Source organism: Notolepis coatsorum (assembly GCF_963971535.1).
Source record: "Notolepis coatsorum genome assembly, chromosome: 10".
NCBI lineage: Eukaryota > Metazoa > Chordata > Actinopteri > Aulopiformes > Paralepididae > Notolepis > Notolepis coatsorum.
The window spans coordinates 35,257,880-35,285,221 of NC_140174.1; the positions used below are offsets into that span (position 1 = coordinate 35,257,880).

At 42.1% G+C, this 27,342-nt stretch overlaps 2 protein-coding genes across 3 annotated transcripts; one reads left to right on the forward strand and one right to left on the reverse strand.

Moving 5' to 3' along the window:
- The first annotated feature begins 999 nt into the window (after window positions 1-999).
- LOC311236256 (non-selective voltage-gated ion channel VDAC2) lies at window positions 1,000-10,277 on the forward strand. The gene is made up of 9 exons (XM_084323916.1): window positions 1,000-1,084; window positions 2,484-2,555; window positions 3,182-3,231; window positions 5,136-5,288; window positions 6,703-6,755; window positions 7,485-7,712; window positions 8,000-8,150; window positions 8,326-8,383; window positions 9,328-10,277. Exons 2-9 carry the CDS (start codon window positions 2,489-2,491, stop codon window positions 9,417-9,419), a joined length of 852 nt encoding a protein of 283 aa, XP_084180042.1. The 5' UTR covers window positions 1,000-1,084; window positions 2,484-2,488; the 3' UTR covers window positions 9,420-10,277.
- A 130-nt stretch (window positions 10,278-10,407) lies between these two features.
- LOC311236257 (catechol O-methyltransferase domain-containing protein 1-like) lies at window positions 10,408-24,876 on the reverse strand. 2 transcript variants are annotated; one of them, XM_084323917.1, is made up of 7 exons: window positions 24,005-24,152; window positions 21,693-21,823; window positions 21,430-21,535; window positions 21,136-21,254; window positions 18,499-18,553; window positions 14,684-14,817; window positions 10,408-11,075 (listed from the first exon to the last, which is right to left on the reverse strand). In XM_084323917.1, the coding sequence occupies exons 1-7, from the start codon at window positions 24,084-24,086 to the stop codon at window positions 10,923-10,925; spliced, it is 780 nt and encodes a 259-aa protein (XP_084180043.1). In that variant the 5' UTR covers window positions 24,087-24,152; the 3' UTR covers window positions 10,408-10,922. The 2 variants fall into 2 exon arrangements, with proteins under 2 accessions (XP_084180043.1, XP_084180044.1); XM_084323918.1 differs by lacking the exon at window positions 24,005-24,152 and adding an exon at window positions 24,704-24,876 and having other exon boundaries at window positions 10,413-11,075.
- Window positions 24,877-27,342: the final 2,466 nt, after the last annotated feature.

Genomic DNA, 27,342 nt, shown 5'->3' on the forward strand with positions numbered 1-27,342 from the left:
AAATCATATTTTGAGTTGAAATCTAGTCTTTTTTTATAGAACTGCTGTGTATGTGTGTGTGTGTGTGTGTGTGTGAGTGAGATGCACATGTATTGTGAATGTTTACCAGGCAAGTCAACCAAACCAATCACGATGAATTCGGAAGGCACTTGCAGTGATTAAGTAAGGGATAATGTATAGCTACGAGGTCATTGTCGCAAAATAATTGACCGACACAGAGTTTAGAATACCGAGGCGCCTCACCGAGGTGTTCTAAACGTAGTGAAGGTCAATTATTTTGCGACAATGACCGAGTATAGCTATACATTATCCCGCTTATTACATGGCTAACTTACTAACAATATACCTAATTCATTTTACACCATCGACAAGACGAGATCAAATGCAGACGCAGTTGTTCTGTGGCTCCGTCCGCTGTCAGCCCAAATAAAGTTATTATTATCGCCGGCAGCCGGCAGGTGTGTGTCAGTGGGCTTGATTGCTCCAGCTGCGAACAGCAGTCATTATTGCTCGGCAGAGGTCCGTTATCGAGTAATAACGGACCTCTGCCGAGCGCTATTGACCAATCACAATCAAGCATTTCGGCGAATGTTAAAACGCCATGTAATAAAAGATGATATCCTAGTGGTTATAGCAGACTTTGGTAGCTTATACAGACCATAAATGTTTCACACGGTTTCAACGGTTATCCTATGGGATGTACACGGCACGCCATCATGTGTCACGATTCCAAGAGGCCAAGCTTATCGGTTACCATGGTGACATAGTCGTCCATACATTTGCCGTGTATCACTGCTGCACACAATTGTTCGCAGACACCAATATTCCTTTTTGTAATTGATAGGAATTGCATGTATTCGATTTGAACAATCGGACAACGACTTGAATTGTGGACACAATTATAATGTTCACCTAAAACATCTGCATTTCGAACAGGCATAGAGTAAGGCAGCTATAACGTGTGGTCCTGCGGCAGTGAGGTCAGGAGGGTTTGGCTGCAGTGTCTCCTTCACATCGCCCTCCAGCTGCACAGACATCACTGACGGCGCAGAGCAGCAGACAGTCGGTCAATCCACATTTCAAGGTAAGCAACTATTTTTATTTCATTTATTATGCTTTACGTAAAGCTTCGATCAATACAAGTGGGCAAAATGTTTTCAGAGTCTGCGGTTGTTTGAAACGTTAAGGTTGTTGCGTTAGTTAGTTAGCTGCTAGCAGGCAAGCTCGTCGTTTCAATATGGGATATCTGCAGAGCCGCAAGCCCAACAGTCAAACCTAGTCCAAGCCACGAAGCCCCGCCCAGACGTTGGGCTTGCGGCTCTGCAGATATACCCTACTCGTTTGGCTACCACTAGCTAGCCGGCTAACGCCAAACAGGCTCTAGCTAGCTAACGTTATGTCCACCACGCCTAGTAGCCGACACTTAAACTGCTAGTGGGCACTGTGACCAGTAGTAGTATTCATGTTGAAATCCAAAAACACCGATGTGCCCTGTCGACCACCCGTGATATCAAAGCTTGCAAGTGAGAAATTACTAAAGATACTGCTAGTTACATATTAAAAACCGAGTGCTAAGGCTGCCCCCCAGTCACGAAGCGCTGATCAGAAGGACACTAGGACAGAAGAACGACAGAACGGTTGCCACCGCTGACTTGTTTGGGTTGTTACTTGTTTTATATCGTTCGTATCGTATAAAATAATGATGTGTTCGTAATCAGTAACATTAAGCAAGCTCCCACCACGCACATAGACAATGTCACTGAGGTGAACACGCCTAGTTGTCTGTAAACGAGGCCTAACGTTACATGATGAGTACCATGACTACCTGGTGTCAGGTCAGGTGTCAATGCTCATATAACAACATGGGAGTTTTTCCTTTAGTGTGTGTGTCTTCGCCTGGTTCCCCCCTAGTGCACTATATCAGATTCGGGAGCTCCCAATCCTTCTTAAAACATGACTATGTTAATGTCGCATTAAAAGCCACCTCGCCCTGACACAAGTCTTTGATTTTCTCCAAAGGGTCCCCCGTACTATAAGGGCTAAACATCCACCCTCATATGTGTTTATTTTCTATGCATGTTCTTGTTCTATCCTTTGTATAAATATGATCTTAAATAAAGCTGGATTTCGAAAACACTTGATGTACACACTTGGAAAAACTTTTACTTAAATTATTCTAATATGGTCACATCATGTGTTGACTAGTAAATTATCTTTACCTTGGTGTTTTTGACTGAAATCTTCACCAGAAGCATTACTGGTGTTTCTCTGGTGCGTTGCTGTGCCGTCAGAGTGGTAATGGATGTCATTGTTTTGCCTCCTGACAAGACAACCATTATGACCAGCTTCGGACGAATGCACTAGATTTCACCATCAAAGCGTCAACGTAAATAAAATCTTACCAGTCTAGTCTACACATACGAACGACCGTCTCATAGTAAATTTATCCACTATTTACCCTCTTCTAAAATGTTGTGTTACAGGAAGAATGGCTGTCCCTCCAACATATGGTGACCTTGGGAAATCTGCGAAGGACATCTTCAACAAAGGATATGGTAATATTTTTTTTTATTATCTACTTTTTCTCCCATTTTAATTTTTTTTCTCTCGTCCCACTTTCGTATTGTCCAATTCTACCCTCCCCTGTCTCGAACGCTGTTAGGCCATGCCTCCCACAAGCCGGCTGCAATGTGGACGAAGCCTTACATCACGTGTCCCCTCCGGTACTCGAGGAAGCAGCCGTCTCATCTTTTCACCTGCACAGCGCGATCTCTCAGCGTCGGGGGTCTGCGTGGGAGGGCACGCTGCCCCCGTCGCTTCCTGATTCCGCTGCGCAGGCGCACCAACCGACCTGTAGGAGTCGCTGTCCACAACGTCCGATCCCCACCCATCAGCTTCCCACCCCCTAATACTGCCAATTGTATTAGTATGAACGACCAGCCAAGCTGATAGCAATGCGGAGAGCTGGGCTCGAACCCAGCGTCTCCTGCATTGGTGGTGAGCGCCTTGCCCACTGCACCACCTAGCCGCCCATAGGATATGGTAATCTTAAACGACAGTCTTTACGAGTCTGCTATTAAAAAATATAATTTTATATGGAAAGAGTGCTAGGCCTCCTGTTGTTTACAAATTCAGAATGAGGCCAAGTGTAATGGGTTTGTTGCTGTGAATGTCTGTACAGGGTTTGGAATGGTGAAGCTCGATGTGAAGACCAAGTCTTCAACTGGAGTGGTGAGTTGAGCCATCATACAGGCATACAATACACCTTAATCTTATCTTCTTCTTACACCTTAACACTTTCCGTGCCGGAGCTCGGTGCCCCAGAACCTCCTTGAATGCCGCGACCCACTTTAATGTTAGCATTAAAAACGCCTAATCTGTTGATCAGACTTATTGCCAGCACAAGGAACCAGCTGGCTCCGCCCCTACATATCTACAGATCCCAGGTCAGTCTAAGCGACTGACCTGCAGTTACACAGGGATAGACGATAGGGTGCGCTTTTTTCCATTCTGAGCTCCTGTAGGGGCTGCTGTACCAACGGGAGACTTGTTGATGAAATATGATTTCAGATCGCTAATAAAATGATATTTGTCGTCATCGGCACTCAGTGGGGGGGCTAATAAAACTAGATATGTCGTCCGTGGCACTGAAAGTGTTAAAGGAACACACAAACATCATGAGAAATGTACTTATTGTCTTCTCCAGAGTCGAACGAGGAGATGGATAGCCTAGCTTAGCATTCATTAATGGAAGCGGATATGGACCAGCTGCCTAGTTGTTGGCCAAAAACACCTTTTTTTTAAGCTAGGCTAGTGGTCTGTATTTTTTTTTCATGTGTGCTAGGCTAGCTTGCAGCCGGATAGCTTTCTACTGAACTTGCAGAGATGAAATTGGCCTCTATTTTCTTGTCTCACTCTGAAGAAGACCGTAAGTGCATTTACTGTACTATAATGTCGTCAAACGGCGACCTCTAGGTGAAAGAGCCCCGCTTGGTATTGCACTTTGTTTAAAGGTTTTGTTTTGGGCTGATGTTGGAGTTTTAGTAACTTATTATACTGTGATTTTCTCCAGACCTCTCTTGGCAAGAGACTGAGGTGTGGCCAGCAGTAGCAACCCCTACCCTATTCAAATCCAATCCACACCTCAGACCAAAATGAAATGTGTAAACAAAGTGCAATACCAAGTGGGGCTCTTTTGACAGCATTACCTTTTAAATTGACTCATGGAATTGATCAACCTTTACACAACAAATCATAATTTTGGGGGAACCTGCTAACAGTGAAAATAGTTGGTTTGGGGTGCTCCAGTAGCACACCATGTTACCGCGCTCGCGCGGGACTCCGTGCTGCGTCACGGATCTGGTTGACTCCGAGTTCGATTCCCGGACCCGCCGTCATTTGCCGAATGTCTCCCCCTGCTCTCTCTCCCGTTTCACCCTGCAACTGTCGGTCATGCTTGACCAGGAAAGCGATAAACGCTAAAAAAAATAAAGTTTAAAAAAAAAAAAAATAGTTGGTTTAATCAATTCCAGCACTTATTTCCTTGCATTTCATAACCTGACTCTTGTTTTCCTCTCTTGCTCTTATAATGCAAGTGCAGCCTAAGCACATTATGACCCGTAGTCCTGAGTGTTATGATCATAATTGCTCTTTGGTTAATAAAGACCAAGGATTCTCTGGTCCATCTGGACCCTTGGCGCGTTGCTGCCACCTAAAGGCATTTGAAGGGTATTTTCACTGCTCAGTGTCGTGGCTCACTTGGCAATATTCCCTGTAGTGAAAGATGCTGAGGGCTAGAAAATTGGAGAGGAGGTTCAGTTTCCTCTTGACAACAGCCCATATATCATATCCTCAGCTCATATCATGGGCTAAAAATATAAGTTTGCAGATATTTCTAATGGTCAGCTAATCCAAGGCCTCCATGATCATCATTGTTCACGGTCTATTGTATTCTGCCATACGCCCTCAGTCCCATGTGTCTTGGCGTCTTCATAATTTTAGACTAGTGTTGTTGGACGGTTGGTTTTATATCTTTCGGTTCAAACGTGGGGGAACCCAGTCCAAATTCCCATCTCCACTGTGTATTAGATCCCCCAGAAAAGCCTAATCCTCTTTTTCTTTTATTTCTTGTTCAGGAATTCAAAACCTCTGGTTCGTCCAACACGGACACCAGCAAAGTCAATGGAACCCTGGAGACCAAGTACAAGTGGGCCGAATATGGACTGACCTTCACAGAGAAGTGGACCACCGACAACACTCTGGGGACTGAGATCTGTGTGGAAGACCAGGTCAGACGGCACTAGCTATAGTATATTCAGACAACAATAGCTATAGTGTATAATCTTGGACAATAATGGCTATAGTATATACTCGGGACAACAATAGATATAGTATATACTCGGACAACAATAGCTATAGTGTGTATATACTCGGACAACAATAGCTATAGTGTATACTCGGACAACAATAGCTATAGTATATACTCTGACAACAATAGCTATAGTATATACTTGGACAACAGCTATAGTGTATATACTTGGACAACAATAGCTATAGTATATACTCGGACAACAGCTATAGTATATACTCAGACAACAATAGCTATAGTATATACTCTGACAACAATAGCTATAGTATATACTTGGACAACAATAGCTATAGTATATACTCGGACAACAATAGCTATAGTATATACTCGGACAACAATAGCTATAGTATATACTCGGACAACAATAGCTATAGTATATACTCGGACAACAATAGCTAGTATATACTCGGACAACAATAGCTATAGTATATACTCGGACAACAATAGCTATAGTATATACTCGGACAACAATAGCTAACGTCACGGTGACCAATTGCAGCCACTCTTATTGTCTGGGACCAAATACGGCCACGCCCCACTCCCAGCAAAAAGTGGGAATCTCTAGAATGGGTTTGGGGCGACGCTGTATACGGAAGTAGCTCTCAAGGTGACTATTAGACAACACTTTTTTGTTGTCAGTAGATGGCAGCATTGGTTTAAAATTAAAGGCTGAAAGCGTTAGCACAGGTCGCAGGTCACTGGGATGTGTCTATATTCTCCGACGTGATCTGAACAGCGTTAAACTATTACCGCAACCTCGGTATAGCGACCGAGAATGGCCAACTAATTATCTTAACAAAAGTGCGCTGGTAGAGTTACATATGTTGTCTAAAGGGGGACATATGGTACAATTTAAGATTCTAATGATAATCGGCATATAAAGGACAAGATAAAGCATTGTTAATTTGTAAGAAACCTCAATGAAAACGTCGCAGGGTGCTATTGTTATGAAAATGTGATAGAATCCTATAAAAATGTGGACGCATTTGGCCTACGTTCCGTTATAGTATATACTCAGACAACATCATGTGCGCATGCATCGCCTGAGTAGGCCGCTGCTGCAGATCGCTCTACCTGTTTCTGTACTTTTCGTCTGGTTCTCCGTATGTATATCCCGGGCCGTATTTTATTCTTTATTCTTATTTTTATTCTACCTAAATGTTTACTGTGAGCGATCTGTACTGCTGAATTTCCCTTGGGATTCATAAAGTATTTCTATTCTATTCTATCTAACAATAGATATAGTATATACTCAGACAACAATAGCTGTGGCATATATCTAATAAAATCAGCGACCTTGAGTTGTACTTGACATTTTTCATTCTTTCCTTTAGCTCACCAAAGGACTGAAGCTTACGTTTGACACCACGTTCTCACCAAACACTGGGTACGCTTTAGTTTGACAATTACATGGAAACGCAACAACAAAACAGAAACTGTTTACAGGGTATCCGCAGGGTATTAAAAAGTCTTAAAGTATTAAATTCATAATCCTCAATTTAAAAGGTATTATAAAATCTTAATTTGCACAGGTATTACATTATTTTTGGGGGTGCAGCCCGGCTGTCGGGAGATGCAATAATATTAAAACATTTTGTATTCAAGTCATTCAACCAGCACAAGAAAGGCTCTGAGAAAAGAAGCTGGCTGCAGCACTTTTTCTCCATGCGGCCGCATGCTGCTGCATAGGCTCACTCCTCATTGAGGGCAATTGAAAAAAGATGCTATCGTGTTGGACTATTTGACAGTGACACATTGAGTATTTCATTGATTGATTTCATGATTAGGTAATACTAATGGCAAGCTGTAACAACACTAGCAACTCATTAGATATAATATGGCACACACACATAGCAGAGTTCAGTAGGATGCATCTGTGAATGTGCTCTCTCTCTCACCAGCCTAAAACGGAAATGTTCTTTTATTCCCAGGAGTGTTTAAAAAAAATGCTAGTAGTTGTGAAATTGGTATTAAATTTACCTCTATGTGGTATTAAAATGTAACTTGTTGAAACCTGCAGATACCCTGTGTTACTTGGCAACAGTCCTGCACCAGTTAATAGTAAAATTATGTCACTCCGTCCACTTTTCTCTTTTTTTGTTTTCGTCCCCGACAGCAAGAAGAGCGGTAAAGTGAAGACGGCCTACAAGAGGGAATACGTGAATCTCGGCGTCGACGTCGACTTTGATTTCGCCGGGCCTGCGATTCACGGGGCTGCCGTGGCCGGTTACGAGGGGTGGCTGGCCGGCTACCAGATGACCTTCGACTCGGCCAAGTCCAAGCTCACCCAGAGCAACTTCGCTGTCGGCTACAAGACCGGGGACTTCCAGCTGCACACCAACGTGTACGTCTCGGCATCGACAAAAGTTTAGACCCTTGACCCTGGAAATGTGTGCTTGGGTGGCCAAGTTGAAATAATCCCAGTTGACCTATCTCAAACCCCGCCCTCTTTCCTTGATCCTCCAACCACAACTGTCGCTGTTTGTCCGAGGGAAGCAGCAGTTGTGATGGAAGGATCAATAAAAGAGGGCGGGCCTTGAAATAGGTAAATTGGTTCTACAAGGATTTGGTGGTCATCCACATGGACCTCATTAGTGTCTCATTATGTGCCTGTTCTCGTCTACCTTGCAGTAATGACGGCGCAGAGTTCGGTGGCTCCATCTACCAGAAGGTGAACGATAGCCTGGAGACGGCTGTGAACCTCGCCTGGACTGCGGGCAGCAATAGCACCCGCTTTGGCATCGCCGCCAAGTACCAGCTGGACGACAGTGCCTCCATATCGGTAAGTACCTCTTGCACTGCGTCCCGCTGTGTCCCTTCCCCTCTGGACAACCGCTGAGTGGAGATGTCGCGTCATTTCATTCTATAAGAAACTGTGTACTCCGTAATGAGACGGCACATTTAGTGGTGGTTGGTGGATTCATGGATTGATTGAGGGTGTTTTTCTTTCATTCTAGGCTAAAGTGAATAATTCCAGCTTGGTGGGAATTGGCTACAGCCAGACACTACGGCCCGGTAAGATCATGCTCCTCTTCTATGATGTCCTTGTGATGTTTTGTGTGGAGCCCAGGAAGTTAAGCTGCTACACAGGTCGTACCTAATGGAGATCCTAATAAACTAAACTACAAGCAATACAGGATGTGCATATCTGTTATTATTATATTATTTTGTATCTACTTTTTTTTTTCTATTTTTCCTCTCATCCCAATTTAGTCATTATGCCAATTCCCCCCTCCCCTTCCTGGTTGTTGCGTGCATGTGCCCCCCCACTGGTCAGTCTAGGGAGCCCTGAAGTCTATCACATGCTTCCTCCGATACATAGGAGACAGCCAGCAGCCTCTTTTCACCTGACAGCGAGGACTCTCATTGGTGAAGTGTAACGCGTGGGAGGTCACACTACCTTCACCATTTCCCTCCCTCGCTGTGCAGGCGCCCTGACCAACCTGTAGGAGTCGCTGTTTACAACGACCAGATTACCACCCACCGGCTTCCCTCCCGCTGACTCTGCCAATTGAGTCCGTATGACGACCGGCCAAGCCGGAGGCACCGCTGACAGCCGGATTCGATACCAGTGTCTCTGCAGTGGTAGACAGACGCTTAGTCCGCTGTGCTACCCGGCCGCCGCTCATATCAGTTATTTTGAGGGCTGACTACCTGCTGTCATTAACAAGATTCAAGAGTTTTATTCATCACATACATACCAGGGCATACAGTGAAATGGCCATTTCCATTTACCAGTTGAAACCCGGTTAGCCGTGGCTTTTTTGTCACAATTATAAGTCAATGTTGAGCATAACTGGAAATGGAAGTGGATAGACCAGCTAGCCTGGATAGCTCTACTGAACGCACAGAGAGGAAATTGATATCCATCTTCTCGTCTGACTCTGGAGAATATGGTAAGCACATTTCCCATAATGTTGGCCTGTTCCTTGAATAATTTATCTTCCTTTTTCTCCCAGGTATGAAACTCATCTTGTCTGCGCTGGTGGACGGCAAGAGCATCAATGCCGGCGGTCACAAGCTGGGTCTGGGTCTGGAGCTGGAGGCATGAGGAACCGCCCCGGCCACTTTCACATTTTAAGGGAAATGATCAACAACAGCATCTGGCCTTATGTGTTTCCTACCCGGTCAGTAAAAATAATAAAGGATCTCCTCAAAGAGATGAATCCAAAGCAACACTAAGAAGCCCAGTTCTCAAGTACTGTCAGGCGGACACCTTTGTACCACTGTCCATCCATTCATCCACCTGGGTTCTAGTCACTCACTCATCAACTTTATGTCGATACCAATGCTGCTTTGTCCTCCACAGTACACCCTTCTCTCCCGGGGGGAAACTTCTGCTATGTTTCACTTTGGCTTCATCGGTTTGACAATCCGAAAAATGGTTTAAGGAACCATCCACCTCCTTTTATTTTACTTAAGTGTGATAATGTCATAATATATGAAATAATAGGAATTAGGAATGTAAACCTGAGCTCTTATTTTGCACAGTAGGAAATACCTTGATACCTTTTATTTAAACCCTTCTTCCCGTTTCATTTGCACTTTCCTTTTCTTGTTAGTGATGCTTTGCCCGTCGTCGGAATCGCTCCTACATATGCTTATCTAAGTAGATGCCAATTTATTGGTTTATCTATATTTATCTATTACCTTTTTAGGGAGGTCTTAAACTACTCTCGGACCTCTTTATCATGAGTACCTGCTTCTCGAAGTTATTATAAATTAAAATGAAGTTGCAAGACAATGCCAAATGGTTTTTTCCTCAGTGTGGCTAGAAGGCAAAGAAGTATATATCCGAGTGGATCCTTCACATCCCCTCCCCATAGCTGTGTAAATTGGACCGGGACACCGATCAGAAACCAAGTCCTTGTTGTGTACGTCTATCTTTGCAATAAAGTCTTGAAACTACCGTAATGTTTTTTGTTGTTTTGTGATGGTCAGGGAAAGGTAATGTAAATTTTGAGCAGCATGGACCTGTGGTTGAATAATGTTGTGCAACGGTGAAACTAACTTAACAACCTTTTCATTTTATGGCAGCATTTATTTATTTAATACATCCATCTAACAAAATCAGTGTTTTAAGGACTTAATTGTAAACACATTTTATAAACTTGGTAAACATTTGTCTTTGGTTGCTTTGTCATTTAAGTAATTTTCAAACACTACTCAAAGGCCTTGTATTCACTGTTTAATTGTAACTTGTAAACAATACTACCACTACTACTTCATTTCATCCTATAGTTTTGTCCCCGTCTTTGGTGAGATGTTCAGGTAGTAAAATATGCTACTTTCTGAGTTAGAATGGTTTAAAAGTACAAATAGTTTCACCGTCATTGCAGTACAAGATATTGAGTCACTGAAAGACGAGCCTGACATGCAAGAAACTCGGGTTTCTTCCTGTCAGACACACCATTGATTGTACCACCGCATGGGAATCACGCTCAAGAAGGCAACACAACAGTCGAATTGGTATCATTGATGGACGGCAAGTTAACATACACAACCTGACCTGCACCACGAAGCCTTGTGGCTACGCCAGATGACTGTGGTTTAACTACAACTTGAACGCTAGCGTGAGGCCGTCTCCCACTGTGAGCATGCTGAGGTTGATCCGGATGTCCCGGTGCAGCTTCTTGTTCAGCTTGTCTATGGACAGGGTGTCCACGTCGTCAGGCTCCGGACTCACCACCCTCCCGCTCCACAGAACCTGCAGCACACAGCCAAGGATTGATTGATTGATTGAGTGTTATTAACAGATTGCAGAATGGGTACAATACAGTACAGCTCAATACACACAATTGTTAAGGGGATGCAGACCAGAGAAAGACTTGTTTACATCAGGGTCCCCCATTTTCTTTTCTTTTTAAAACTTTGACCAGTCAGCTGGTTCTTTTAGCGTTTATCGCTTTTTCTGGTCAAGCATGACCGACAAACAGGTTGAATGGGGTATAGATCGGGGGAAAGACACTGAGAAAATACGGCGAGTCCGGGAGTCGAACTCGTGTACCCCAGATCCGTGACGCGCACGGTTGTCCCCGACGCCGAAATAGCGTCCGAGGTACGCGGTGAGCTACTGGAGCTCCCAGGGTCCCCCATTTTCAACTCATCATAACATATATGTACAGTGGTTCTCAACCTGTGGTACGTGTACCACTGGTGGTAGTTGGGGCCCCTTGCTGGTGGTACTTTGGGGGGGAAAAATATATTTTTTTCTATTTTTTGCAGTCAGGCCACTGAACTTAGAAGCATGCCAGGCCAGTGTTTCTAGTTGCAGTGGCGCAATAGTTAGATAACCTAAGTGGGGAACAACCAGGAGATCACTGACACAGTAATGCAGTCTAAACAGTCATAAATCTTTTATTCAACTTCAGCCCTGATCATAACCATTTTATTGAAATAGATACAAAATAAAATACTCTCACTTTTTGGGGCGCCCAAGTGGCGAACCATGTAATGTGCTGCGTCACGGCACGGCCGACCCGGGTTCGATTCCCGGACCCGGCGTCATTTGCCGAATGTCTTCCCCCCCACTCTGTCTCCCGTTCTTCCTCTCTCTCTCTACTGGACTGCCCAGTAGTAAAAAGCGATAAACACTAAAGAAAATCTTAAAAAAAAGAAATCCCACTTTTCTGAAAAGAGTTAAAAAAATCTATCAAAATCAGATCATGGGCTGAAGTTTAATAAAAGATTTATGAAAGTAAAAGTAGAAAAAAATTTCAGCATATAATATTTTTATGCCGTTTTTGAAAAGGACAATTTATTTCCCTAATGGTAAGAGTGAGTATTTTTTTCAATATGACATTACAAAAAAACAAAAAATCCATCGAAGTCAGTGTTGTTGCTAATCATTGACATTATGCTAGGCTGTAATAATCACCCCCAGAAAAATCCACTTTGCATTTGATATATTGAAGATATTTACCTTTTTGTGTTCTTTTTTTTTTCACAATAATTTGTGATGCCCATCACAAACACACTATATTTCCCAGCCTGAATTATTTCCCCAGTCCGGCCCTGCTTATGTTGTGTGTATTTTCTATTTTGTGTGTGTGTGTGAGTGTGAGAGAGTGTGAGATTGAATTAAGTATACATTTGCTGAAATACAGTTCTTAATTTTCTCACTTGCATTGTATGAGAATTGTGTGGAAGAGTTTGCTAGTTCTAGTGCTACCCCTTTGTACATTGTGGCTGTGTCTAGGGCTGAACGATTAATCGATTTTAAATGTAAATCGCGATTTGAATGATGCAATTATCAAATCAAAGTCCCATTGAGATACAAGATCGGTTTGGGAGAGGGAGGTAAGGGGTTTTAGATTGTGTGTTGTGAAGTTTAGACTTCAGAGAGGGAGAGTAAAGTACAGAAAAAAAGGTACCATTGGGTACTAGTATCGAGAAACATTTTCAGGCTCGGTGTCCTGAAAAGACCCATCGTGTAGGCCAGATGCAAGCCGCATTTTACAATAAACCTCTGTGGGACTGGTTAAAAAAAAAGTATAATCGCAAATTTAATCGCAATCGCAATATCTGTCAGATATTCCCAAAATCGTGCAGCCCTAGCTGTATCTGACAAAAGTTAACAATAAATAATGGTATTAGGAATACATTTGCCTCCTGCGTGAACTGTGCATAGCTGAATAGACTGTATTTTAACATCGGTCATATGGTAGTACTTGGAGAGCCAGCTACGTTCTCAGGTGGTACTTGGTGTAAAACGGTTGAGAACCACTGATTATATGACATACCAGATCTACAAATATACAGTACTGTTTATGAGTATAAAAAGAGAGTATATACATTTGAGGGGGAAGAAACTGTACATTGGAGGAGGTTGGGTTTGGACATTTACAGGGGGTCCTCTGGTTTACAGGAAACCAGAGGACAGTCTTTAGCATAGGTTGAACATCATAGTTGCAAAATGGCCGGTATGGTTTCATTACATCTGCTCTGTTGCAGTGCCATAAACATCTAGAATTTATTTGATGATTAAGTTAAATGGTAAAATGGTGCATTTATGTAGTGCTTTTATCCAAAGCGCTTTACAATTTGTTCCTCACATTTTACACATTCACACACCGACGGCGGAGGCGACCATGCAAGGTGCCAACCTGCTCATCGGGAGCAATTAGGAGTTAAGAGTCTTGCTCAAGGACACTTCGACACGCTGCCCGGGAGGAGTCGGAAACTTACCGGGAACCTCCGGATTACCAGACGACTGCTCTACCTCCTGAGCCACTGTTGCCAATGAATGAATCAAAACAGGTGTAGTCGTAGGTAGCCCCTTTCGTGACTGTGATGCACGCCAACAAGGTTTGCCAGAGTGAATCCACAGTCCCTTGCTCCTCAATAGGAAACCACCCTATTTTAACAGCAATGGTTTGAAAGCTCGGCGTTGCTGCTAATAAACATTTTAAATAATTTTTATAAACGTGTAAACATCACCGAGACGGCAGTGCGGCTCTGCAGATAATACCCTACTCCTCATAATACTATAAAACTAAATAATACTAAACATTATTTAAAATGTTTATTAGAATAGAATAAACTTTTAATTGTCATTGCACACAAGTATACAACGAAATTTCAGGGGAGCTCCCACAGACCGTAGTACAATATACATGTAGCACATAACACTGTACATATAACAGAATATTTTAAATAATAAAGTGCATGATGAGCGGTAAACATAGTGGTTATCAAGTCCAGGTAAAGTGCATGGTGCACGTGAGGGGACAGTCAATGAGAGTTTAACAGTCTGACTGCTTGGGGGAAAAAGCTGTTCATGAATCTTGAACTCTTGGCATGTATGGACCGGTATCTCCTCCCTGAGGGAAGGAGCTGAAAGAGGTGATGTGCTGGGTGAGACTGGTCCTTGATAACAACGGCGAGCTTTCAAACCATTGCCGTTCTCTGTCCAAGACCTTCGTGCAACTGTGAGTACCTTTGACATTTCTCTGCGATACTTGTATAACGAACGTTTCGCGTCGGACCAGTTCTTCAGAGTTAAAATAGGGTGGTTTCCTATGGGGGAGCAAGGGACTGTGGATTCACTCGGCCAAACCTTGTTGGCGTGCATCACAGTCACGAAAGGGGCTAAGTCGTAGTCCTTGGTCCCTATAAGTGCCCCTTATAAAATACAAAGACGAAATACTACTGTAAGTCTCACAATCAAAGTTTTTAGACACTCTTTCAGCCAGGAAATAGATGGCAGCGATGTCTAATGCAAAGTTGTATTAGGATTTCTTGATCCGGAAAAGGGCCCTCCGCCGCATTCACGACGCCACTGAATGGAACAATAACGGTAAATATACCACTTACATTATCGATGGCAATGATGCCTCCTTTCCTCAGCAGCTGCAGTGACTTTTCATAGTAGTTATCATAGTTTACTTTGTCGGCGTCGATGAAGACAAAGTCGAAGGTTTCAGCCTCCCCCTTAGCCAGAAGATCGTCTGAAAGAAGTGAGTACAATGATGAGAGGGAAATATACTTTCACACAATATAAAGAACCCACTCCCGTAGATTAAAGGTGCACTATGTACGTTTGGGGAGACGTTTAAAAACGGAGAAATAAGGAATTCTATTGTATGTTTTCATAACTGAATAAACAAACTGTCCTCAGAGGAAGATTGGCTCCACGGACCACCGTCTGAAGCTACAAAGCAATGTTTATTCATTATTTTGTTTGTAAGTATCGCGTACGTTTCTTTTAGGCGTACATTTGGTTCACAAGTCTCAAAATTATTTTGTTTTGATTCATGATAAATGGTAAATGTCAAAATCCCCCCCACCCACCCAACCCCCTCCAATGTACAGTTTCTTCCCCTTCGGTCAATATTTTATGATTTCTTTTTCTTACAACAGTAGGCCCTACTGTATATTTGTAGGTCTTGTAGGCCTATGTCATAAATGTATTGAGGAATTGAAAATGGAGCTCCCTTATGTAAACAAGACGAAAGTATTTTTCTGGTCTGCATCCTCTTAGCAGTTGTTAGTATTGAGCTGTACTGTATTGTACCCATTCTGCAATCTGTTAATAAAGTTTTCAATCAATCAATCAATCAATCAATCAATCAATCAATCAATGATACAAATAAGATGGTAAAATTCAAAGAATTACATGTTTAGGAAAGTGATGTACACAAGCTGCTCTCCCTAACAGTTCACCTTTAAGGAAAATAACTACTGTATATAGTATATTTAACTTTTTCTTTTGGGGGGGGGGGGTTCCTTCCCTTCATCATCACTCTTCTATTTCACTCTGTGAAATGGGGCATTTCCCATTGCATGGCTTTGTTATAATTTAGGGAGGTGCTGTTCCTTTAATGTGAGGTCATATGATGCTTATCCATATGGCTGCCTGGTAGCTGAGAATGTTCTGGTTGATAAGGAGTATCTGTCAAATAAACGTGTAGCTTTCAATGCTAACATGATCTCTACAGTATCTACTGGGCAAATGTATTCAAACAACACTCAGCCATAGATTGGCAGATAGCAAACTTATTTGATAGCTATTTGACCAAGGAAACTATAAAAGAAGGAAGGGTCATTACGTCACTGTGGCATGTGCCAAGTGTGGGAACTCAGTGTTGTAGTCGAGTCACTAAATCTCGAGTCCCCAGTGTTCGAGTCCGAGTCATCAAAGAAGGGCCCCTGAGTCATGTCCGAGCCGAATCCCCATTACCCTAGTCCGAGTCCAAGTCATCAAGGTTGAGTCCACTCCACTCTGGCAGTCAAAGAGCTGACATACAAATAAAAAAAGAGTCTACATTAAACATAAATGACACAGCAGTCACCATTTCAAAGGGAGTTTATTTACTTTGTGACACAATAGCCAAACAAATGCACTAGCCATCAATATCTTATGCTTAATGATTAGAGCCTATTCAATTTTTTTATATAAATAACTATTTATCAATGAACAAGTCCATGTCCTTGTCTGCACCTTCCGATTCCGAATGCAGTCAATGCTCGAGTCCAAGTCCGAGTCATCAGTGCTCAAGTCCAAGTCGAGTCACGAGTCCTGAAAATCAGTCCAGAACTTGGACTCGAGTACTACTAACACTGTTCTGACCTACTTTTATAGTTTCCTTGTATTTGACAAGGAAGCTGTTGGGGGGGGGTTCAGGTTGTTGCACTGATGATTATAGCTTTGGACTGACAAGGATAGTTGTTAGCAGGAGATTTGAATGGGATCCTATGAGCAGTGACTTTTGAATTGCATGTCTAATATGGCACATGCTTGTCATGCTCTGAACAAAGATCTACTTTGTGGGTCAGAGGTCAAAGTAGCAGGGGAATAGAGATGAGTGGGGGGAAAAACAATATTTATACCAAAGAGGCTGGAATATAGGAAGAGGGGAGACAGGCGGGAAAATAAAAAATTAAATGAAAATGAAAATTCACGTCATTAGTGAAACTGACTTGTGAGATCGCGATCAACTGCTTAGATATCAGGAATGTCGATTTCAGTATTGTAAATAAAATATTTAAACTAGCCAAATCATTAGCCTGGCTTACTGTACCCTCGTTGTTTGTAAGTCATAAAAGAAAATACGTCATCAGTATGATCCCAAAATATAACAAAAATCCCATTTGAAGAAGATCCGCTGAATGACATTCCGAGTTTAAAATGTCAATATGTTTCTAAGACCCTAAACATGGCAAATATGTTGCTCAATCGAATAAGCCTCCTCTTACTTTTACTGCACTCCATTCATCTCATAGTCCCCATGTTTGCTTATTTTCCCCAGAGCTGGTAACAGAAGTAGCTATAGGGAGTTCCACGTCTCTGTTCCTCAACATCTCTGTTCATATGCTTCAGTATTATTCCAAACAATAGACCAAAGAATTGAGTACCAGAGTCTCTGAACATGAGAGCAATATTAGAAATCACGATGAAAAGTCCCCTGTAAACCAGGGCACTGATTGATTGATTGATTGATTGATTGATTGATTGATTGATTGATTGAAAATTGTATTAACAGATTGCAGAATGTGTACAATACAGTACGGCTCAATACACACAATTGTTAAGGGGATGCAGACCAGAGAAAGACTTTCGTCTTGTTTACATCAGGGTCCCCCATTTTCAATTCATAATGACATTTATGACATACCGTACACAACATACAGATATACAGATATATATCATGACATACAGATATACAGTACTGTTAAACAGAGATCCTAACAGAAAATATATACATATGATGGGGAGGAAACTACATTAGGAGGAGGTGGGTGGGTGGGAGGGGGGATTTTGACATTTACGGGGGCCAGTGAAGTAGTGGATTCAATTAGTGGTGTAGTGGAAGTAGTAGCGTATTGGATTCACGCTCTACAGACTGAATGAGGTATTGATTATCATTCAATTGTTTCTTATAAATAATTAAATCCCTCAAGGCTAGCTCTCTTGTGGTATTTTCTATTTTCTTTGCTTCAGGGTTCAGGGGTCCATTTCAATATCAGATATGGGGCCCTTATGTTATATTAACAATAGGAAGCCGATGAAAATATAATGTTTTATGCAAATTTGCACATATGGCGAGAAGCTACTGTAGCCACTGTGCCAAACTCACCACGACGGAGCTCAACTAGACCCTGGATACTTGGTTTATATCAGGAGCAAGGTTTCTTCTACAAGGTGAAAGATGTCAGTAAACATCTTTCTGTGTTGGTGATGTGCCTTTTCAAGTGTTTCCACCACGCATTAGTTATCCACATTGATACAGTGTATGCCTTTGCTTCATCAATGCAGGGTGTGTTTGTAAATCTGGGGCCCTGCTAGCGAGTGGGATGAAATGGGTGAAACATAGCTAAGTAGACAATATAATTTCCACCTAGGCGGTGTAAACGCTGACAAAGGCCAGAAGGCTGAAACACATGTGTTTATTGTCTGCTGTTGTGCATTAAATTAAATCAATTTAACTTATTTTGTGAGTGCGGATATTCCCCCCTTTTTGACGCTGCTCACAGTAACCAAGATCACCTGGGGCTGTATTTGTTCCTCCAGGCCTCCTAAATAGCATGAGGCCATCCCTTTAGTTAGGATCCATCATGTTGAAAACATTTAGGCAAAATTGCCCCTTTTGCTAAACACTGACTCCAGGAAACACAGAGAGTAACTTTACCTAGAGTTTTCAATGCTGGTTGTATGCGCAGATCAATTTTATGATCAACTCCAGCCTGTGAACAGAAGGAGAACATTTTAAAAAGACACTTTTCTATATAAAAAGACACTTTTCTATATAATCAATAAAGAGATTTGGTTGAGCGTATACGTAATAGAGTAGTGAGTAATCTCAGATGACAGATGATATAAGGACAGAAAGATGAGTCCTTATATCAGAATTGTATTGTTTTCATTAGCAGTCTTACCTCTATCTAAAGTAATCTACAAGTAAGCTAGTGACCACTGCTGTCGCTGTCATCCGCTGTCAACACCACTATTCCCAGAACATTCCATGCAAGGCAAAGACACACAGCACACTCAAACCTACAATAAATTGACCGGATCTGCTTTTATTTTTTAAAGACAATAATTCTGTAAAGACACACCAAATGCCAAAACACGTACCTTTGCCTCAGAATTGTCTGTTTTATTGAAATATGCACAGCAGTAGTTTGTTTTTACTTCTGTATGATATTTAAACGTGGTCCTCAAAATGAATGGAAGTGAATGAGGGGCCTGACACCTGGGAGGAATGGTGGTGTTGACAGGGACAACAGTGGTCGCTAGGTTACTTGTAGATGCACTTACAGTAGATAAAGGTAAGACTGTGAGACAAGACAACATTCTACTAAAGTGAAATATCCCTTTAAGGGTGTTTACATGCACATCAATATCCAATCATCATTCAGGATTCTCAAGTGGGGCTGGGCAACGTGTATCATCTATCCGCGTTGTCCAATCATGGGATTTCTTTAAATATTGTGAATTGTGATTCAATAGTAAAGTCAGATTTCTCACAGAATGTAAATTTTCTTTTATAAATTACAGTCCCATTATCCTGTGGTCCAATATGATGAACAATCACATCCTTTTCTAGCCTTGCAAGCCAGGAAAAAAAACACAATATTGAGAAATAATAATGCAAGTTTTCTTTTTCTGGCTTGCAATGCTAATAATTGTCCATACCTAAGAGGATATTGTATCAATATACTGCCAAGCTCTGTTCTCAGGTAGGCTGTTCCATGATTTTGCAGTTGGATCATGTAAACATGATATCCCATCCACAATAACCCAGTCAAACTCTTATCCCGACTATGGGAACCCCCGAATAAGCTCTGGGATTTACAGATATTATCTTGGACACTGAGGCATGTGTGTAGAACTCATCCAGTTTACTGCTGGCTTTCATGGTCCACATTGATACACATTGGCTCAGTTACCATGGCAATTTTCAGAATGAGCTGTTTATTCATGTATACAAGGGGATGACCATGAACGGGAGACGAAGATGGAACAGCTTATGCCTGAATACTGTTTGCATGTGAACACACATTGAGAAGCAGAGGTGTTGATCTGCATTCCAGGACTGGGACAGATCAATATAAATTCAGTCAGTCCATAATATATAGACTAAATCATAACGTTGGAAAGTTAATATCTTGTTGACGTGAAATTTATTTACAAACATGCTGTGTTCACCACTTTAAACTGGTGTTATCATACTTGAACCCATCACAAAAAAAGATGAAATATTAAAAATGCAGTTTGTAAATTTGACAAAAGTGCATCATCCAGTAGATGTTTGCCTGAGCATACTGTCGCCAACATTGTTGCCACAGTAGGTTCCCGCCAATCACATTTTGGTTCAACAATGGAAAAGAATACCAATTCAATTTCAGATACATTTTATTTTAATACATTTTATTTTATTTTCAGATTTTCACCATAAGGTACTCATCAGGCGACATGACTTCCTGATCGATGTGCCTGGCAAACACCTTGTTATTCAAAAGTGTTGCATGGAGGATAAAACATTGTTCGAAGACAATAGACTTTCCACGGAGGAGTTTCTCTCATTGATCCCTTTCTATCAATAACATTTTTGAGATATTCCAATGTTTGAAATCTTACAAACTGCACGTCTAAAGTTAACTGACCACACTGCTTTGTGTTTTATATGTACAGTATCTATATCAACAAAATACTTGGGTATGCACTCAAATGGCAAAGTCATAAATACCCTAGCAAGGAGGGGGTCATGTGACTTCCATGATGGCATGCACGTGGTGTAGCCCAGCCTGGGACCTACATTTGACCTACATTGGGGGGGGGGGGGGGGGTTCTCCTGGGGCTGACTGGTAGATGTTTGGATTCCCATGTGAGAAATCCAGATTAGAATTTTGTTCTGGCACCAGACTTGGGTTTCTTAGTTTGAGAAGGGCAAGAGAAAGCGAGTACAGCTCTTGCCCTTTAAAGCCCAAATCTTAGATTTGTATATGTCTGATTTCCCACATGGGAGACATGTAAATCCTCTGATACACATGCAAATGCAATGCAAATGCAAAGACTTGTTTGAAACAACTAGCCATCTTTTACCTGGGGGTGCCGTGCAATCCTTTGCATTGATTAGCACTTAGCAAAATGGGAATAACACACACAGTATTACACAAGATGTAGTCAACACAAGTTTTACACAAGATGTTGATAACAAACTAGTCAAAGTTGCCATTGGCGGGTAGTGTTAGCCCGTACAAGCCATCATACAGAGTGGAGCATACAAAAAAAATACAATGTCAAAGACAAATAAAAATTGTACCTCTTTCCAGAAGGGTTTGCCAATGTCGGTGTATTCTTCATTGACGTCGCAGCCCACCACAACTCCATCTTCAGGCAAAGCCAACGCTAGATTCAGAAGGTTGTAGCCTGTGTACACCCCTGCAAACAACACATGTAGGGAATCAGGATGAATAATGTACACAGGTATTTAATGCATAGAAAACTGTATAAAGCAAAAGAAACAGGCTTGTATAACATTCTCCTAATGGGCCGATCATAGTCTGATCCCGACCACAAAAGTGACGCATTAAATAATAGAATCTAATGTCGTTACCTATCTCGATCGCTTTCTTGGCTTGTATTACTTTTGCAAGATTAGCCATGAACTGCGACTGCTCACAAGCAACCATAATGAAATTCCAGGAATGCTCCATTGTCCTCTGAAAAAACAAGACAGATTGCGTTAGTTTCTCAAATAGCATTGTAAAACACAGTTAAGAGCCCACGCTATCACTCTGTGCCAGAGCACATTTTAATGACATACACATACATTTCACAATGGGTATTTAATAACCATGCTCCAGATGCCTTCCTCACCAGCTTGAGTTTCTTCAGGGCCGGATGCTCCCTCATTGAGTGGTTGAGGACGTACTGCATCAGGGGGTTATCTTTAGCCCCGGAGTGACTCTTGAAAATGTCCATGCTGGAATATGTGGATTTCCTCTTCCCTGAGGGAGAACATAAACATGGTATAGACTAGAGGCTGTAGTAAGACAGTAAGAGAGACTCTATGGCGCCGGATTCAGATCGTATCCGGAAACCAGATCAGAATCTTCCTCACATAATGTTATTATATATATACTAGGCTTGGGCGGTATAATTTTTTTCATACCTTCATACCTTGATGACCTAATACCCCGGTATACGGTATATGACGGTATGACTTTCATTTTCATCAGGGGGGGGGGGGGGGGGGGGGGGCAACCCGTGTTACCAAGTAAACAAATCACGGAGATGGCCAATTAGCCCGCAGCATCCGAGTGCTACTATCGTTAGCTCTCAGAATGGTAGCCAGAAGCCTGCAGCATCCTAGTACTACTAACGTTAGCTCTCAGAATCGTAGCCAGAAGCCTGCAGCATCCTAGTACTACTAACGTTAGCTCTCAGAATGGTAGCCAGAAGCCTGCAGCACCCTAGTACTAGTAACGTTAGTATTGTGTATTCAAAAACGCACCGGACTGCGACGTAACGTTTTACCGTTTATTTGCTTGCGCCACCAGTGCACAACAACACACAGTCTCGTTACCACAACGCTTTACGGTATTTTCACAGCACTGTCGCAACATTACCGTAAAGCGTGAACACCGTTGTGATCCACATACACAACAGTTAGCTCTCAGAATAGCCAGTTAGCCAGCAGCACCAGCAACGGTAAGCGTGTCTCATTTAATTTCCACCACTGAAGCGGGGTTTCCCCTCCTCCTGTGTGTAGAAGACAACCAGCTCTGCGTGTGCCCTCTGCTGGCGTGTGTGTGCACTACAACCAACCACTGTCAAAACTCCGTTTCAGTGTAATATAAACTGAAACGCATCTGTGATTTTGACGGTATTGATTTTCAATACCGTCGGGATTTCTAAATACCCTGGTATACCGTAATACCGTCATACCGCCCAAGCCTAATATATACTCAATATATTTGTGTTTGGTTCCTTAGCCTCACAGCAGAAATGGAGATGACAAAACAGACAATAAAAACAGCACAAATAGCAGCCTAAAAACAACAATAAATAGCATCTATCGAGTGTGGATGCAGTGTGTGTAGTGTGTGAAAAGTGCAGTATGGAGTGTCCATGAGTGTGTGTGTGTGTGTGTGTGTGTGTGTGTGTGTGTGTGTGTGTGTGTGTGTGTGTGTATATATATGAGTAGTGGGCAGGCAGGTTTGTGAGTGAGTGAGTCTGCCTGCCTGCCTGGGGAAAGACTGTCCCAGAGTCCGCTGGTCCGGGCATTGAGGCTGCAGTACCGTTTGCCGGACGGCACCAGCTGAAAAGGTTTATGGTTTGGGTTTCCAGTGATTTGGATTATTGAAGCTACAGTAAAAATATGATTTTTATTATGTTCTATATTATTATTACTGCATGACAAAAGCACAGATAACCACCATGCTTCTAAGGAGGGATAATGCGTAGAAGCGTTAACAACAGAAACCAGCTCAGTGAATACTATACTAACACAGCAGGTGTTTCTAGTTTCTTAAAGGTGCACTATACCATTTTGGAGGAGGGGGTTTTGTTCGCAGAGCCTGCTAAATATAATTTTTACTGCAATTTTTCTATTTTGTTATCATAAATGTTAACAAAATATTTTTAGGCACTGTGAACCAAATGCAAGCCTAGAATATGTTTGTTAACAAAATTGTGGGCCCTGCCTTTGTAAATGACGGCAATGTAATAGCCACTTTTCAGGAAGCTTTAGCTCAATAAAGGAATATCTTATCTTATCTTAGCTTCGAACAGTGTTCCAGGGATCAAATGTTCCTCTGAGGACAGTTTGTTCACTACTCTGACTCTCACAAAACGGCATAGTGCACCTTTAACCATGTCATTCCGTGTCTTTCATACACACATAGACAGTTAAACTGTTTATAATCCAACTTGGCTACTACATGATTATACTGTAGCCTAGGAGAATATTAAGGAGCTATGCCATAAATGTCATGATGTCATATGTTGTGTATGTCATAAATGTCACTATGAATTGAAAATGGGGGACCCTGATGTAAACAAGACAAACGTCTTTCTCTGGTCTGCATCCCCTTAACAATTGTGTGTGTATTGAGCCGTACTGTATTGTACCCATTCTGCAATCTGTTAAATACAGTTTTCATTCATTCATGTTTCCCATCTCTTACCAATGTAGTAACCAGCAACAAATACCACTCCTAGTGTTGCGGATCCGAATAATGCCTCCTTGGAAATATTATGAAAAGGCATAGTGAAACGGATTCACTGCCTATTCGACTATTAAATTGACCTAAAGCATCAAGGTCTTGACACAGATAGACCATTTCCTTGTTTGCACTTTGCACATGTACACGCTACCGTAATGTTGGGATTAAGTGTGAAGCTCCATAATGACAATGAGCTCTTAGTTAGAACCTACTAAGGATTTGTATTGCGCTTGTATTACACACGGGTTTTAAACGAGTAGTGTGATGATCGTCATGTGACCGTCATTCATGGTGCATGCATCTTCAGAGAAACAAATTTGTATTATTTATTAGACTACCAAAATTAAATTGACGGGTGTACAATAATATACCATGACATATGTTGAATGTTTGGTCAAGTCCAACATTTCCTTTCAAAATATGTATTTAGCTGTGTTCAAAAACACGTATTTAGAAGAATAAGAATGAACCGAGTCTTTAAATGACAAAATCAGAAATTGGGTATCCATAGCCCATATAGGTCAATAGATAATGTCATATTATTATGATAAATGATAACAACGCCTAGAGTGCGGACAGGGGCGCAGACAGCAAGCATGATCGAAACATTCAAAATGTTGCATAGTAGATGGAAGAAATTATGCCATCATGTATACTTACCACCTCTGGTTGTGATGCTCTCGCTTATTATCCTTCTACATCGACTACCGTACACTGGATAAGTAGTATATGGTTCGGAAATAATGATGGAAGGTTCTGTGCTACAGTAGCTTTTCTTGAATTCAAAGTAGCCAACCTCAGAGAATAGCAGTCATCCGCGGTGGTAACTGCAAAAGCTGATCTAGGCTAGATCACTCAATGTCCCCGCCCAGATAGCTACAGTTCACTGGTGCATATAATCGAACCTCACATTTCTTTTTTCATTATTCCATTATTTCATTGTTTATGCTTTCAATGTATGCGGCTTCGGACAGTGATGCGCTTTATAATACTTAAGTCTAAGTCCACCACCTTCAACTATATGAAAAAGTACAGTTGGCTGAATGTTGGTTATAGATTTGTCATGGTTGCATAAGAAGAGATGAGTGTAACTTCACCATTGATTTCCCTCAGTCTTTTGAACGTGTTTGAACAGTATGTTTGAGTATAGTAGCCTAATATGGAGAGGCAGTTAAATCATTTTGTGTCCTGTACTGTGCAGGACAGTGATGCAACAGTAGCAGGACAGTGGATCACAGTGATGTAGCAGGACAGTGGATCACAGTGATTAAACAGTAGCAGGACAGTTAAAGGTGTATTCCACCCAAATGGTTAGCAGGACAGCCCCATCACAATGTGCAGGAGGTGTGTACAGTAGCAGTACAGTAGGTGTACAGTAGGCGTACATTAGCAGTAGCAGTACAGTAGGTGTACAGTAGCAGTACATTAGCAGTACAGTAGGTGTACAGTAGCAGTACAGTATGTGTACAGTAGCAGTACAGTAGCAGTACAGTAGGTGTACATTAGCAGTACAGTGACAGTACAGTAGGTGTGCTGTAGCAGTACAGTAGCAGTACAGTAGCAGTACAGTATGTGTACAGTAGCAGTACAGTAGGTATACAGTAGCAGTACATTCACAGTACAGTAGGTGTACAGTAGCAGTACAGTAGCAGTACAGTATGTGTACAGTCGCAGGGCAGTTAAAGGTGTATTCCACCCAAATGGTTAGCAGGACAGTACATCACAGTGATTCAACAGTAGCAGGACAGTTAAAGGTGTATTCCACCCAAATGGTTAGCAGGACAGTGGATCACAGTGATGCAACAGTAGCAGGACAGTGGATCACAGTGATGCAACAGTAGCAGGACAGTGGATCACAGTGATGCAACAGTAGCAGGACAGTGGATCACAGTGATTCAACAGTAGCAGGACAGTTAAAGGTGTATTCCACACTCTCAGGACCCATACGAGGCTCCTCCCTTTAAGACACTCTCAGGACCCTCGCTCCCATTGGCTGATTTGGGTCACATGACCGTCACAGGGTCACGTGATCGTCCCACCCAATGGCTGAATTGGAGTATTGCACTGCGGGATTGATTGATTGATTGAAAACTTTATTAACAGATTGCAGAATGGGTACAGTACAGCTCAATACACACAATTGTTAAGGGGATGCAGACCAGAGAAAGACCTCAATGCAGTACTGTTACATTTGTGACCAGGCACGTGCACACATGGAGGTCATGGGGTGCTTGAGCACCTGCCTTTTTCAGCCTCATCCAAAAAGTGCCCTTTTTGAAAAAAATTAAATAAATTTCTTTTTTTACCGTTACGCATATAGACTGCCCTTCCAACTGAAAAATGTCAGGATAGAATCAAAATATTAGGTAAAGAGAGAGAGGTGCCCCATATTCCATTGCAGTTTGCACGGCCTCCTCAGCGTGCCTCTCCATGGACCTATATATTTTATGCATAGCGTGGGTGGTGATGATGATGATGATAGAAACCACTGTGGCGCATACAGTTGAATGCTGGTATTACACTCATTGAGGGACACGAAGAAGTCAAGTCCGATGGGATTTGGGAATCTCAAATACAAATCGGGATTGGAATAAAAATTGCATTTATATTAAACAATACAGAATATACAGCACTTCTTGGGGTCTGTAGGGTAAGCACTTATTCCCTCCCCCCTGAACATTTATGGAGATGTATGGGCCTTTTAAGTCAGTGATAAAAGTGTCTTTCAAGGATAAGTGAGCTCCTGCACTGATTATTATAGTTCAATATTCAATATTTGATCACCAAAACCCCCCAAAAAGCATAAAAAGGGGCCCCTCTAAAGTCCTGTGCACGTCCCTGTTTGTGACATACAGTAAATACAAGGGTGAGGCTTGGTCTCTCTGTGTTCTCTCTCTCTCTTTCTTTCTCTCTCTCTCTCTCTCTCTCTCTCTCTCTCTCTCTCTCTCTCTCTCTCTCTCTCTCTCTCTCTCTCTCTCTCTCTCTCTCTCTCACTCTGTCTCTCTCTCTCTCTCTCTCTTTCTCTCTCTCTCCCACGGGCCGAATATTACCCCGATCCTTGCGAGATTAAATCCACGGGTGCCGAAGCTTTTCCTAAATCACTTCCATCATCGAAAACGAGGGGAAAAGGTCGGATTGCGACCCTGAAAATGTCGCGTGATTTTAAAAACGCTGTATTAAGTGAGCCTATTATAGGCTCCATGCAAGCTTTTTACCGTGGGTACATCTGGGCGTCCCGCAACTTTTACCCATTCACATGTAGCCCCGAAAACGCTTAGAAAAGGAAAGTTGAAAGCGTG

Excerpts from the sequence above, each read along its gene's own strand:
- LOC311236257 (XM_084323917.1), bottom strand. The coding sequence starts at position 24,086 with ATGCCTTTTCATAATATTTCCAAGGAGGCATTATTCGGATCCGCAACA. Across the intron at positions 21,255-21,429 it reads CAAGAAAGCGATCGAGATAG|GGGTGTACACAGGCTACAAC; the intron begins GTAACGACATTA and ends TGTTGTTTGCAG. Across the intron at positions 11,076-14,683 it reads GCATCATTGCCATCGATAAT|GTTCTGTGGAGCGGGAGGGT; the intron begins GTAAGTGGTATA and ends TGTGTGCTGCAG.
- LOC311236256 (XM_084323916.1), top strand. The coding sequence starts at position 2,489 with ATGGCTGTCCCTCCAACATATGGTGACCTTGGGAAATCTGCGAAGGAC. Across the intron at positions 6,756-7,484 it reads ACGTTCTCACCAAACACTGG|CAAGAAGAGCGGTAAAGTGA; the intron begins GTACGCTTTAGT and ends CGTCCCCGACAG. Across the intron at positions 8,151-8,325 it reads ACGACAGTGCCTCCATATCG|GCTAAAGTGAATAATTCCAG; the intron begins GTAAGTACCTCT and ends CTTTCATTCTAG.